This window comes from Drosophila takahashii, chromosome 2R (genome assembly GCF_030179915.1).
Source record: "Drosophila takahashii strain IR98-3 E-12201 chromosome 2R, DtakHiC1v2, whole genome shotgun sequence".
In the NCBI taxonomy this organism is placed as follows: Eukaryota; Metazoa; Arthropoda; class Insecta; order Diptera; family Drosophilidae; genus Drosophila; species Drosophila takahashii.
Window position 1 is genome coordinate 42,649,500 of NC_091679.1, and position 13,907 is coordinate 42,663,406.

The window sequence follows — 13,907 nt, forward strand, 5'->3', positions numbered from 1 at the left end:
TTAAACTATTGTATTTTAACGAATTAAGTTAAAAAGGCGATGAAGTTTATCAAAATACCTTTTAAACGAGTTATAGCACATGTCTGTACCTTTAGTAGTTTAGAACTTACAAACTAACGAAATTTAGCTATTTTTAGCTTTTTCCCGCTAAAGTAGCGGCTTTTTCCAAAAGTCGTAGAACAAAAGATTCCTATATGGAACTCTTAAGTGCAAATTTACTGATTCCATGACCCTAAAATACAGTTCGGATACCCTCACACAAAATTCAATACTCAGGGAGCGTTAGTAGTTCGAGCTTGCAAAAGTGGCTATTTTCGTATAAAAATAACTTTTAAACGTGACTTTTTACAGTAATGTGTTATATACCAAAATTTAAGGAATCTCAAGGGCTATACAGTTTAAAGTTTTAAAGAAAATCGTTAGAGCCGTTTTTGAAAAAAAAAAAAAAAAGCTAAAAAAAAAATTTTAAAAAATTGCCTTTTGTTCATATCTTTTTAACTATTACATTTACACAAGTTGCATATAAATGGCGTTTATAGCATTTCAAAATACCTTTCAAACGAGATGCAGCACAAGTCTGTAGCTTTAGTAGTATAGAAGTTACGGCTTTCCGAATTTTAGCTACTTATAGCTGTTTTCCCGCTAAACTAGCGAGTTTTTCCAAAAGTGGTAGAACAAAAGTTTTTTATATCGATGTGATGAACGTCATATCAAATTTTCAAAACTTAGAAAACATGTTTTGGACAAACTGACAAACTGACAAACTGACAAACAGAATTAAATTTTCATTTTGGGAAGACGAAGAAAATCTTATTTTGGCTATAACTTTTGAACGGAGCGTCGGATTTTGACAAATGACCCCTCATTCGACGGGTATTTTCAAAAGGAATACAACTAAAACATTGAGAGGGGGCAATTATCCCCACCGGCCCCAACAGCTCCAAATTTCGAAATATTCACTTTTTTACTTTCACCGCTCTCTCTCCCAAGCCAATTAATTTTCTTAGAGTCTTGGTATGCAATCCTGTTAGTTTTCGCAATACCTTTCGATAGGTGTATCATTCATTATGATCGGACCATCACAGTAGATTTTCATTTCTTCGTGTATATATAGTAGTCGCCTTCGCACACCCTCCTGGTGCGCTTCGTCACTACATGGACTGCCGTCCATAGTGATAATTTTTTATTTTAATTACTTCAATTCAATACCCTGTAATTACACCGCGCTCTGGTCACTCTATCGCAAGTGCCCAAGCCAGTGTTGGAAATGGCCTGACATACACGAAAGGCAAATTGGCAGCTAAAAACGCGAATTAAACTAGGATGATGGACGAGCAGCTAATTGACGAGGTGGCGCAGCACGGGGTGATCTACAACCGGCAGAAGTACTACCTGAACGGCGGCGCCAACGGGGGCAAGTACGAGACGAAGGATGAGGCCTGGCAGCTGATTGCGATGAAGCTGCGCACGGACGGTGAGGCGGAGGAGCTGCTCCTGCGGACAGACTTGAATTCCTTGTATCCTAACTCCTAATTCTTTTGTAGTGGACACGTGCAAGAAGCGGTGGAAGTACCTGCGCGAGCGCTACGTCTCCCAGCGGAAGCAGGGCGATCCGCCCGTCTACGAACACCTGTCGCGTCCCTACCTGGAGAAGATGAAGTTCCTGGACCAGCACATCCAGCCGCGCAAGTCCTACCGCCACGTGCCCAACTTCCTCACCTCGCCGCAGTCGGCCAACAGCTCCAGCTACAATGAGTACCAGGTGGTGGACAAGTCGAATGGCTCCATGAAGAATGTGGGCCAGTTTGGTGGCTCCAACCAGGGCCACCACTACCACCAGCCGGATCAGCAGCAGCAGCAGCACGCCATGAGTGCCCTGAGCACTGCGGCAGCCTCGGCGCTGGAGAACGTCAATGGCCAGGTGAAGATCGAGGCGGATCAGGTCTTCAGGGACTTTGCGGCCGCCGTCGCCTCCCAGCAGCTCCAGCACATCTCACAATCGCAAATGCAGCAACAGGCGGCCGCCGTGGCGGCTGTGATGGCCGACTCCTCGCAGGGCTACCAGGATCAGTACAAAGACGGCTCCGTGGGCGCCCAGAATGGGGCCCAGAACAGCGGTGGTAGCCTCACCTCCACCTCGTCCTCGATGAAATCACCGCTGTCTTCGCCGCTGCAAGGAATCGGAGCGGGTTCTCTCAACCATCCTCAGCAGCAGCAGCAACAGCAGCAACAACAGCAGCAGCAACAGTCACCGGCTTCTGGTCAGCAGCTTCCGGTGGTACATTCCTCTTCCAGCGCCACAGGCCAGGCTTCCATGCAAATGCAGCAGCAATACAACCCTAAGGGCGATGAGCTGGATTCGTCGGCATCCAGCAACTTCCACATGAAGAAACCCCGTGTTCAGCTCAATGGCAGTGCCCACAATGGCAGCCACTTTGGCAACGACTCGGATGACGATTCCGATGACAATAGCCATGATCTGATGGAGCCGCAGGTGATGATGCAGCAGGAGAGCCACTACAGCAATTCGATGCCCATGCAGCGGGGCAATGGAAATGGGAATAACACGGGCAGTAATAGCGGTAGCCACAACACCAGCGGCAATAGCAATCAGCAGCAGCAGCAGCACCAGAACATGTTTCCCTCGAACACGGACTTCCTCTTCCAGTTGTACCAGCAGTTTCCACACCAGGCCAGCGGCTCACACCCCTCCAACTTTGGTAAATTCCAGCCGCCGCCCAATCATCCGGGCGTGCAGCGATTGTCGGAGCATCTGCTGGGCGAACTGGTCACCACGGAGCTGCTTAAGATGAGCAAGGAGCGGAAGAAAAGTGCACAAAAGCGAATCCTAGAAATACTCTTCTTCGACGATTAAAGAAAGGGCTAGCCTAAACTAAGTTTCTGTAAATAATGTAAACTCCATAACTTATAATTTAGCTGTTAGATGTGCAAGATTATTTCCCACCAAGAAGGCATTTGCAAAAGCTAGTCAAGACCAGCAATTAGCCCAATTGGGATTCCCTATATGCATTAGTTTATATATATTTATGTTTAAGTGTGTAATGAATGGTTTTAATTTATTAAAAAGTGTTAATTAAACTGTACTCTCTAATGAGAAGAAAGTTCCCACTTGTGGAGTAGAAGGAAGAGTTCCTAATGATATGTAAAGCTTCTTGACCCACTAAGCTAAGCAGTTACTTCAAGTAGCCGCCCTGTTGCTTGATTTATGTGCGGCCTCTGACCGATCCTATGCCTGTTCGAAGCGAGGACCGCAAATCCCCGCTGGCTACTGTCTACTGTCTTCTGTTTGCAACGGAAACTGCCACTGCAACTGGCAATTGGCCTAGCTCGTTAACCCTCGGATGGCAAAGCCGCGGCATCCTGCTGATTAATGACCTACCTCTGGGGCAGAACGAAAGTCGGCTGTGATATGGATAAGTTTAGGCTTTATTGCATTTCATATCTTAGCTGGTATAGCGAATAATTGTGTTCTCTGTTGTTAGGCTTAGATAGACTATGTTAAATAGCATAAGATCATAATATTTGGATACTGGTCAGCGGTGCAGTTCTTAGGCTACTTGATGATGGACCACGCATTTATATTGAACCTTTTAGAACCTTTAGCTTATTTACAACTAATCACAGGAGTTGGTAACTCAGACCTCCTGGATGTCTTCCGACTCGGCCACCATGGTCAGACTTCGCAGCGATCTGTGAACGAGAATGGCATTAATCAGTGAGCTTAATTCAAAACCAAATATTTCGTAAGAGTGTTGAGTTCAAGATTCATTCAACTGATATGGGTTATCGCCCGCCTTGAGCTTCCCAGCTTCCCATCTTCCCAGCTTTTTAGTCATTCCCAATCTGACAACTCATCAGCATGGAATACCTACGCCTTTGTCTACTTATTTTGTTAGTCTGTTTAGTCTGTGCCCATGCAAGTGAGTTCCTGATTTAAATACGAGATTGTGCCTAACTTGGGAGTTAACTTCTGGTTTAGTTACAGGTGATATGCCCACGTTCAGCGGCCTTTGCCAGTTGCAAGGCGACTGGTGCTCCACCAACTGCCAAATAGCCGGAGGACGGGACGGACTTTGCAACAAGGTGGGCCTCTGCATTTGCAGACCCTTGTAGGTTAGTCAAATCGGAATAAAAGGCGAACATATTTACAATTGCAAACAGCGATGCTTAAGGGGGACTCTACTTTATGACCCTGGCAATCCACTTGCCTGGAACGCTCGAAGAGCGAGGGATCCGTGTAGATGGGCTCGCTGGGATCCTCGAACTGGTGGCCACTGTGGTTGGCGGTGCTGCGCATGGGATTTATCACTGGCAGCTGGCACATGCGCGCCAGATTGCTGTAAAGACATAAAACACCCCATATAAGTGGACCGGTTGGGAGATTGGCAACTGAAGACTGCCTTTTCCTCACCCCGTGGCAAATGTCTTGTGTAATGAGCCGCCGAACATGGACATGTTGGTGCGAAAAGCGTTTGAGGCCCGATTCGATGCGCTCTGATTGGCTCCGCCCCCAGTTCCACCTGCTACTCCACCGCCACCTCCTCCTCCGATCTCGGTGAATCGCTCATGGGTGCGTATGGAGGAATGGGAGTGTCCCAGCGAATGGATCGGCGAGTGGCGATCCACCAGGCGATTCTTGGAGAGGGATTTCCAGTAGCGTCTGGTTGGGAAAGAGCCGCCAATTAGCACACTGATCTTTAGCCAGTTGAGTGGACTAGAGTACTCCATACCTGTATCCTAGACCGGCCACCAGGGTGATGCTGAACAGCAGGATCATTAGCAGTATGATGGCTGTGATTAGGCCATGATACTCGGCCGGAGTCAGGCACACCGTTTCCACCGGGGCCACCAGCTTCCTGGGATACGATTCCTTTTCAATTTCCTCGCGGGTTTCAAAGACCTAATTGGAATCGTTTAAAATCTATAGGAGGACTACCTATCAATCTAAACCTACCTCTATCATTTCCCTCACTTGTTCCGGTTCCTCAGTCTCCTTGGTCTTCTCCCCGGTTTGGGTATCATTTCCTGGCGACTGACCCAAAGTAGCACTCACTGTGGTGCTGTTTACCACGGTCACTTCATCCAGAGTGGTGGCCTCCAGTTGGTTGCTGCTGCCCTCCAGAGCCAGTGCCTCTGGTTCGGTTGGAGGTTCGGTGGTGTTTAGAGACCTTCTACGGCGACCAAAGGAGGGTTCCTGACGACCCGCTGGTCCAGGACAATAAGCAGGCTGGCATCCTTCGCGACAAGAGCGTACCGTGGCCTCAAAGACCAGGAAGTTGGACTCCGGTATCTTGAAGGCATTGAAGCGGGCCTCTAAGGTATCACCATCGCGCAGTTTGTCCAGCTCGGGGAACACAAACGGATCCACCGGACAGCCAAAGCGATCTATCAGTTGGATACTGCGTCCGGAGTAGGGATCCCTGGCCACCACATTCGTGGCAAATATATCGGTCACATGGTTGTAGCCATCCTGTGCCTCCAAACGGAAGGTCAGAGGATCACCCACAGCTATGGTGGTAGTGGGTCTGCCCTGGTAGAGGATACTCAGCCGCACCTTGGAGCTCAAGGTGTTCTCTGCAGGCAGATACTCAATGGGAATGGGACTGCCGGATCTGTAAGTTAGAAGATTATGTAACTGAAAGGCTAAGATGATTGAAGAAGTGTCTTGATTACCCTGCTCCTATATAACCAGAGCTAACCACCGCTTCTCCAGGACCTCGGAAGTTGCAGGTAAGATTGTAACGCTTATCCCTGCTGGTCTGCACATTGTCCGAGAACTGGACCACCACTATGTTGGTCAAAGTGTCTCCATACTGGAAAATATATAGATATAAGAATAGATTAAATAGTATTATTTAAGTGACTGCTTAGCTTTAGAATAGACATCTGCATGATTGGAATCAAACAGGCTTTTGAAATGATTTCATTCGAATAGAAAAGAGATAAGTACGGAACGGATTGTATCTTGTTTCGTATAGAGTATATAAATATATAGGATCTATATTATATCTTGATATTAAAGATTTTCTGACAAGACCATTTTCTTATTTTTTTTTAAATATTTTTTTATTATTTTTTTTTTTAATTCCCATTCTCTTACCCGCTGAGTTCCACAGTCGGGATATCCCTGAGGTCCGCTGAGCCTTAGTACATTTACTGTACCCCCGTTTCCACGGAAGAAGCAGCGATCGTAGAATCCATAGGTGTAAATGCGTCCCAGGAAGCCCTCCGGCGTACGAATGGTGAACTCCATGCCCTCCTCGTTACACGTTTGCGTGACTGGATCAGATAATGCAAGGAATATATATATTTTATTTTGATAAGATTTACATTTCAATAAGCTCCACCCTCCTAACACCCACCGTCCATGCACTCGCCATCGCCACTGCGTCCGATGCTCCGCTCATAGAAGTCATAGTTGGAGGCGTCGAAGGTGCCCGGATCGTGGATGTCCAGCTCCCGTGAGTCTCTGTCGCTGAGCTCGCAGTTTGGGGACTCGCGATCCCGATCCCTATCTCTGTCCTCGTAGCTCGAGGCGGCCGAGTCTCTGCAAATTGAAATTTACAATGTGAATTTGTAAAGGCTTATCTTGTATCTGCTAGATGCACCGCACCCACCTGTAGTTGAAGCTGCGGCACACAAAGTCCCGACTCTCGATGCACTCCCGCTCGCATTGGATGAGGCTCGGAACGATGAGAGCTCTTCGGACAAAGTGGCGACGCATCTTGTGCCTGGCGGCTATCTGCTTGAAGTTATCGCTCTCCTCGCAGCGGGTGATCGGAGGTCGCGGTGGACCCGAGTTGACACCCACGCCCACACCCACATGGCTTCCTCCGCCTCCTCCTCCATAGGGAGTGGGTGGATGAGAGAGTCCTAAACCAGGCAAGGGAAGGGGACGATCATCTAGGCCATTACCTCCATAGGGACGATTAAAGGGACTGTCGTAGCGTCCATAGGGGCCACCACTGGGCGGCCTTCTGCCCGGCGGACCATCGTACTCCCGATCGTAGGGTCCATACCTATCTCCATACCGCTCTTCGTAGTCGTAATCATAGAAGGGAGGGGGCGGACGTTCTAGGCCTATTCAAGATCATAACTAATTAGTATCGATACTTTCTCATTACCAAATAAGTTAGGGGTTACGAGTTGGTAGTTGGTTAGTCCCTACCCGCACTTACCTGGTCGACGACCTAGATCATTGGCTCCCGGTCGATTGCCGTACTTGTAGATGTCAATGGGATAACGATCGTTACCTACCGGAAACCGGTTCGGAGTGGAGGCATACTTGCTGGCACTTCCCGACGGAGCAATTGGCGCCGGTGGATATCGCTTCGCGGAGTCGGGTTCGGGTCTCCTAGCACTATGCACTATATCATCGTATCTTCCTGGAGGTCCCCGGGAATCGGGTAAGTAAGGATACCTTGGCCCATCCATGGACGAAGGTCGGTAGCGTCTGTCGGGGAAGATGCTGTCGGGAGCATCGCGGCCCGTATAGCCACCCACGGGATCTCGTTCGCGGCTGGGAGGAGGAGGAAAGCGAGGAGGATAACGACTGTCGTATCTGTTCTCTCCATAGCGACCTCCTCCGTATCCATAGGGCCGGAAGGGAGCATCGTCATCGGTGGGATAGGGTCGCGTGTGGGGCAGATCGCTGGCCAGACTATTGTCATTGATTCCGGGATAGGGCAGTGGACGGTAGGGCAACCTGTCTCGATCGCGATCTCTTTCCCTGTCCGGATAACGTCGATCTCCATATCTATCCGCATAACGCTCCGGCGGATAAGGGTCCGGATAACGATCTCTATCCCTATCCGCTGGATAGCGATCTCTATCCCTATCGCCAGCTCCTGGATAACGATCTCTATCTCCAGCTCCGGGATACCGATCTCTATCTCCAGCCACTGGATATCGATCACGATCGCGGTCTCTATCGCCATTGACACCCGCTGGATAACGATCTGATTTGGGGGGGTTAGTAAATTAGTTGTCAGTAGAATTAGATTGAGGTGATCTCCTTTTTCGCATGTGAGATTAAGGGTTATAGGCTCTATAAGAAGTAGTTTAACTCACCATAATCATCGGGGAAACGATCATAGGGTCTGTTATAGCCCATGCCATCTCCACCAGCTCCTCCAGGATATCGGGAGCCATAACGATCTGGGGCATAGCGATCCCTATCTCGATCTCCACTAGAACCGCCATAAGGATTGCGATCTAAACCAAGTTTAAATAGAGTATTAAAAGTACAATTTAGAAATCATAACTATCTACCATATTCATTGCCCGCAAAGTCCGGATAACGATCGTACGGCCTGTTATAGTCGACGCCCTCGCCTGGCGGCAATCTTGAGCCACCAGAACCCGTCCCACCGTGAGTCGATCCACCTCCAGTTGACCCACCCGTTGACCCGTAGCGATCGTCGTGCTTATTAGGCTGTCTCCAGTTGCTGCCCGACTGATCCCCGGGTCGCTTGCCGTCGCTGCTGCCACCGTGTCCACCGCCTCCGCCATCGCCATCGGCGCCTCCGCCCACCACGTTCACTGCAAAACAGCAGCCAAGTCAGGGATTACTGGCCCGCTATTAGCACCTCCTCTAACCACTTACACATTAGATTCTCGTAGTAATCATAATCAGCATCGTATATAATGCGCATGCCGTCCTTTTGATTGTACCGACTCAGGCGACAAGTACGAAAACGATCGCTGTACACGGCAGACCTGCAATTTGCGAGAGGATAGAGTGGTTGGGTTAGTGAGGCACTAGGAGAACCAGAAAGATGGGAAGGTGTAGTAGGTCGAAGATGGGAATACCCTGGTAAAAGTATTGTTGAAAAAGCAGGTACTGTTCATGGTCTTTAGGATTTAACAAGGGATCTAGGTATTATATATCAATAGCATTAATGTCATGTTGACTGGAACTAAACCAGAGGTTATGTTGGTCGAGAAAACGAGGAGTTAACTTATTTGTTTTCCAAATTTTCCAAACTAACACATTGACTAAATTAACTCTTCTTCTTGAACAAATTAATTTCATGTTAACTTTGACAGATGATAAAAAATAACCTTAACCTGAGATTGAGAAATATATCTTTTACTTTAACCTTTGGTTAACCTGTAATACGTTCGTTAGTAAGGGTATCAAAACGAGATTGGCAACGGTATGCTCTATAGCCGAGTCAGAAAACGCACCTGCACTGGAAGCTCGTCTGGCGAAGACACTCATCCAGGCACTCGCTCAGCGAACGGCCGGTGATCTCGGAGTGAAACTCGCCGCCCAGCCTGGAGTTGCGGTACCGCTGGAATGCCGTATCTGGCCGCCGGCCGCTGGAGAAGAGGTGCGAGGTGACTGAGTTATCTGGATAATCGTTGGCTCGTTCTGCAACGGGAATACAACATGGCATGGTCATAGAAACATAGATGGATGGTATGGGTATGGGTATGGGGAAATGGAATTAGAAGTGGATGCAACCGTTGTGATGGCGCATCCCCATCACTATAATCTTGTTGTCGCTGTTGACTTTTCTCCACTTGAGTCGAGTCGAGAGTCTTTACGGTAGCCACTTACGATTATCGAGGCACACGAGATCGTAGAAATGGTGTGTGGGACTGGAGCTGATGCTAATGTCATCCTTCTGCGAGATGGAGTCTTCCTCGGATAGGATGCACTGTTTGCTCTGGTCGTCAAACTCCACGGATCGGCAAAAGTATCTGTGGGATAGATGGCAATGGCAAAACACAGAGTATGTGTGAGCAATTAGCTGAAATGACGGCTGAAATTGAGCTATTACGCATATGACTTACTTCTCGGCCCGCAGGCACATGGTCTGGCACTCCTCCAGCGTCATGTTATTGAATATGTCCACCTCAAAGGGGCCACCCAGGCGTTTGTTCTCCTCCTTGACGAAAACGGCCAGGCCATCGCAACGCCGCTCGGCTAATCAGTGGTTCGGGAGGTGAATTGGGGATCTCTATATTAGTATAATTTCGAACATACCATTTAGACAGGTGTTCTCCAGGTAATCGGAGTTGGGATCGTCTTCCATCAGTTCGGGATGAGTGCGTCGGGTAAATCGGCTCAGTGTACAGGATCTCATGGTGGAGTCAAAGTTGGCCGATCGACAGACGAAGGAGAACTCATTCAGGCACTTGTCCTCACAATCCGAACGATTGGCCGCGGTGATCTCCTTGATGTCACTTATGGGCAGCTTCAGTTTCTTGCGGGGATGCCTCTCGAAGACATACCTTCTACTGGGGCACTCCCTCTCCGGGCGGCTGGCTAAGAATATTATATAATATTTATGATAGATATTAGATTTTCTGATTAGCTCTTCTTACAGGTCAAGCAGATCTCGTTAAAGTGCACACTATTGGGCACCAGCATTAGGCTTCCAATTCCCTCGGGACCCGCCTGTTCGGAGGTCAAATAGCACAGCGATTCCTCGTACTCGGAGTTTCCTCCGAAGGAGGTGATCCTACTGCCCGGCTGGAAGTCAAAGCTGGTGCAGGTGCGCACCAGGTTGTTGGAGCCGGAACGATCGCGCAGACACAGGTCCTGGCACTTTTCTAGCACTCGAAATGGAGGCGCCGTATCCCTCACCACATCGTCATCGTAGCCCTGAAGCTGCTGGTTGGGCAATCTTTCGTATAGCACGCGGCCTAGGCCATTTTTGCAGGTGGTTTGACCTGCTCAGGAAACAAGATGTTATAATAACAATAGGCTATAGAAACTGAAGAAATACCGATTTAGATTAAATACCTAGAGGTTGTTTTAGATATTAGGTTAAATTATTATTGAACATTAATGTATTTTTAATTAATTGTCAGATCAAGAAAAGAACTTTAACATATTTTTTGGGTCAGTTTTAACATTTTAAACTATTTTAAGTGTAATATGCAGTGCTGCCATTTTGTCCTCTTTCCGGACAGATCTGTCCTTTTTTTACCGGGTTTATCCGGAAAAAATTTCAAACATCCCCTATCCGGAAATCTGTCCTTTTTTCAAAAATTAGGTTTTGAGTGTTATTTTTGCCAGTCGAAAGTGTGTAAACCTGTTTTTATATGCTAAAACGCCTTTTTAACCATAAATCTTACAGTTCGGCACTTAAAAAATAATTATTTTTACAAATTATCAAAGAGACGTAAAGCAGTCGATGGATTTTCTTTATAGTACGATTTTTTCTGTAGCAAAAAAAAGAGGAAAACACTTTAAAAATTTCTCAATTTTTACTCTCTGCTTTTTTGTCAGAAAAAAATTTTCAGATTTTAACGACTCTTATTCGGGTTTGACGCAGATATTGAATTTTTTTGTATTACCAATATAGTTACTTGAAATGCTTTTATTATTTTAATAATTTTAGATTATTACGTATACGCACAAAAATTTATCATGGTAAAATGATCAAACAAAGAAGGATGTGAGTCGGGCGCAGTAGGTCATTACATAATTGAATTTAATATAAAATCCATTTAAATTAAGTAATTATATAAACCATTGGTAAAACAGAAAAATGGAGGCGCATTTACTTTTGTCCCTTTTTTTGTCCTTTTTTAAAAGTTTTTGTCCTTTTTTTCCCTGTTTTTTTTGGCTTATCTGTCCTGTTTTTCAAGCTGAGTGATGGCAGCACTGGTAATATGTTATAGAGAAATGCAAATTGAACATTGGTTTGAAATTTTAAATTTAAATTTTTAGTTATTTATTTTTATTATATTTCTTTTTTTTTATTTTATTTTATTTATTACTTACCATTTATTTTACTGAGACTTAGACTGACCACCAGGGCCGTCAGCAGCAGGTGTAAACCCTTTCTGGGTCTCATTCTGTACGATCCACAGTGATTCAACTAAAGATTACTTCGGACGAGGGGATTCCTAGCTTGATCGCGGCATTATTAGCCGCAACCTGATGGCTTTTGGGTTCCGAAACTATTGCGTGCTGTTTAGCTGGAATTCAGAATTCGTGGTTAGTCGCGCTGGGCTTATCCGACATGATCTAATTAGTTCATTGGCCAGCAAAATGACATGAAATATGCGACCTCAATAGGGTGAATTTCCCCGCGGCGGCGGCGGGTGGAAAATAGGGAAAATCACATGAATAGTTAAATATATTTTTGTGCCTTTCTGCCGCCATAATGTGCACAATGCGTAACGTGAATTTGGATCATTAAACGAAAATCTAGCCAAGCTACGTGTCGCTCGACTCATATCGATCCGCACAACTCCGGATGTCGCTTCCGGCTTATTGTCCACTCAACTCTTTATGCTCTCCGCACAACCGAGAAGCACAAAAGCGAAGTGAGTTTTCCGAAAAACGTTAGCTATTGACCTCAAGTGGTGGCTGTACTTGGAAAGTGTCGCTTTGAATGCTAAAAGCTTTTCTAGAATTGTGAAATTGGCTATGAAGGGTTTTTAGTTATTACTTTAAAGGAAAACAGTACTAAAGAACACGAGGTAATTAGGGATTCTGGGTTATAACTTGAAAAGAAGGATATTCCAAAGGACATAGAACATTCTGGAATTCTACACTAAACAAATCGTAACATATCAACGATTATAATAATAATAATATTATAATCCTCTTCACTTATTAAAACTATTTTTAAAAAGTTATTTGTTAAATCGTTTAAAAATCTTAAAAGATAACACAGATTAAAAACTCTATTATTTGATGGAGTTCCTAGAGAAATATCCTTGGAGATCCTTGAACCATTGAATTTATTTCATTATATATGATATATGGTTAAAATAACACTTGTTTTAATACCAAATGTCCTGGTAGAAGAACATCCTTTAAAGGATTAATCTGGATCTCATTAAATCTTTACATTAAATCTATTAAATCACTTGATAATGAAAGTCAGGACTTCAAGGTAACCGGTTAACACCACTTAATTAATTTGTGTACCGTTTATTACCGCAAGGATATCCGTTTAATGGTATTTTAAGCTGAGGCGATTACAAGTTTATTAGTTTATTGGGGACCGAACCCGACCGATCGTTAGAATATGGCGCGACAAACTGAATTCGAGAACCTTACTTCGCCGCTGGTCTGCAGTCGGATCGGTGGTTGGACCATTACGATTACCATTACCATTACCATCACCATCGCGATCGCCAATGCGATTACCATTAGCGGGGGCAGGCGGCACCAGCGACTCCATGGCAACAATGGTCGAAAAAAGGGGAATTAATTAGATGTGGAGACAGCAACAAAGAGCCATGGACACAATGTTCTAAATGCTCTCCTATGTGGATTGCCATTCAAATGTTAATCAGTGCGGCGAGCAGACCGAAGTTGACAAAAGCCCACCAACCACCACCCACTCAAGCCTACAAATTGGGGAGTCGCCGGCACACGGAAAACATGGATTTAATCATATAGAGTACGAAATATGATCAGTTACCCAAATATTTCCAATACTTGTGAAACTATAACTTTTACATTATATAATTTTAAAAGTAATTCATGTATAGTATTCTTTGTTCCAAAAGATAATAATTGATTGGGGATCGAATATTTGATCCCAAAGAACTCATAAAAGTACATGGGATCTTTAAAAATATATATCTTTAGGGATCTTTAAGGTAATTATTTAATTTAAATAAATAATTTAGGGGTAACTTGATTAAATAAGATTGTATTATTTTAGTTATTGGAAATATTAAGAAATGTTTTAATAAAATTACACTCGATGGTATACTAATTTGTTTTCAGTGCACTAGTACACGCACCCGGGGAATTGGGTGTGTTGTTGGAGTTCTAAAAGTGGTGGAGCTTTTCGTTCTGGCCGAATGTGCACATGGCACATAATGACATTTCGGGCGGTCAACGCTTCAGCGTTTCATGGACATGGGCGACTTTCCCACTTGTGAAGGGCAGCAGCATGGAG

The 13,907-nt window shown here is 45.4% G+C and overlaps 3 protein-coding genes across 3 annotated transcripts; 2 read left to right on the forward strand and 1 right to left on the reverse strand.

The window, feature by feature from the left end:
• The first annotated feature begins 1,227 nt into the window (after positions 1–1,227).
• Positions 1,228–3,104, forward strand: LOC108055617 (nuclear transcription factor Y subunit beta). The gene is made up of 2 exons (XM_017139006.3): positions 1,228–1,474; positions 1,545–3,104. Exons 1-2 carry the CDS (start codon positions 1,324–1,326, stop codon positions 2,873–2,875), a joined length of 1,482 nt encoding a protein of 493 aa, XP_016994495.2. The 5' UTR covers positions 1,228–1,323; the 3' UTR covers positions 2,876–3,104.
• Positions 3,105–3,429: 325 nt separating this feature from the next.
• Positions 3,430–13,048, reverse strand: nompA (no mechanoreceptor potential A). The gene is made up of 20 exons (XM_017139167.2): positions 12,923–13,048; positions 11,765–11,961; positions 10,357–10,704; positions 10,016–10,297; positions 9,823–9,955; positions 9,587–9,729; positions 9,211–9,397; positions 8,627–8,739; positions 8,293–8,562; positions 8,092–8,235; positions 7,200–7,979; positions 6,639–7,101; positions 6,384–6,568; positions 6,122–6,300; positions 5,695–5,834; positions 4,976–5,633; positions 4,752–4,921; positions 4,433–4,681; positions 4,230–4,358; positions 3,430–3,711 (listed from the first exon to the last, which is right to left on the reverse strand). The coding sequence occupies exons 2-20, from the start codon at positions 11,835–11,837 to the stop codon at positions 3,657–3,659; spliced, it is 4,701 nt and encodes a 1,566-aa protein (XP_016994656.2). The 5' UTR covers positions 11,838–11,961; positions 12,923–13,048; the 3' UTR covers positions 3,430–3,656.
• LOC108055714 (uncharacterized) lies at positions 3,856–4,179 on the forward strand. The gene is made up of 2 exons (XM_017139169.3): positions 3,856–3,941; positions 4,001–4,179. Exons 1-2 carry the CDS (start codon positions 3,881–3,883, stop codon positions 4,132–4,134), a joined length of 195 nt encoding a protein of 64 aa, XP_016994658.2. The 5' UTR covers positions 3,856–3,880; the 3' UTR covers positions 4,135–4,179.
• Positions 13,049–13,907: the final 859 nt, after the last annotated feature.

Coding starts and splice junctions, on each gene's coding strand:
- LOC108055617 (XM_017139006.3), top strand. CDS start 1,324: ATGATGGACGAGCAGCTAATTGACGAGGTGGCGCAGCACGGGGTGATC. Junction 1,475..1,544: donor GATGAAGCTGCGCACGGACG/GTGAGGCGGAGG, acceptor ATTCTTTTGTAG/TGGACACGTGCAAGAAGCGG.
- LOC108055714 (XM_017139169.3), top strand. CDS start 3,881: ATGGAATACCTACGCCTTTGTCTACTTATTTTGTTAGTCTGTTTAGTC. Junction 3,942..4,000: donor TTTAGTCTGTGCCCATGCAA/GTGAGTTCCTGA, acceptor CTTCTGGTTTAG/TTACAGGTGATATGCCCACG.
- nompA (XM_017139167.2), bottom strand. CDS start 11,837: ATGAGACCCAGAAAGGGTTTACACCTGCTGCTGACGGCCCTGGTGGTC. Junction 6,301..6,383: donor CGATGGCGAGTGCATGGACG/GTGGGTGTTAGG, acceptor TATCTGATCCAG/TCACGCAAACGTGTAACGAG. Junction 5,835..6,121: donor CCGACTGTGGAACTCAGCGG/GTAAGAGAATGG, acceptor TATATTTTCCAG/TATGGAGACACTTTGACCAA.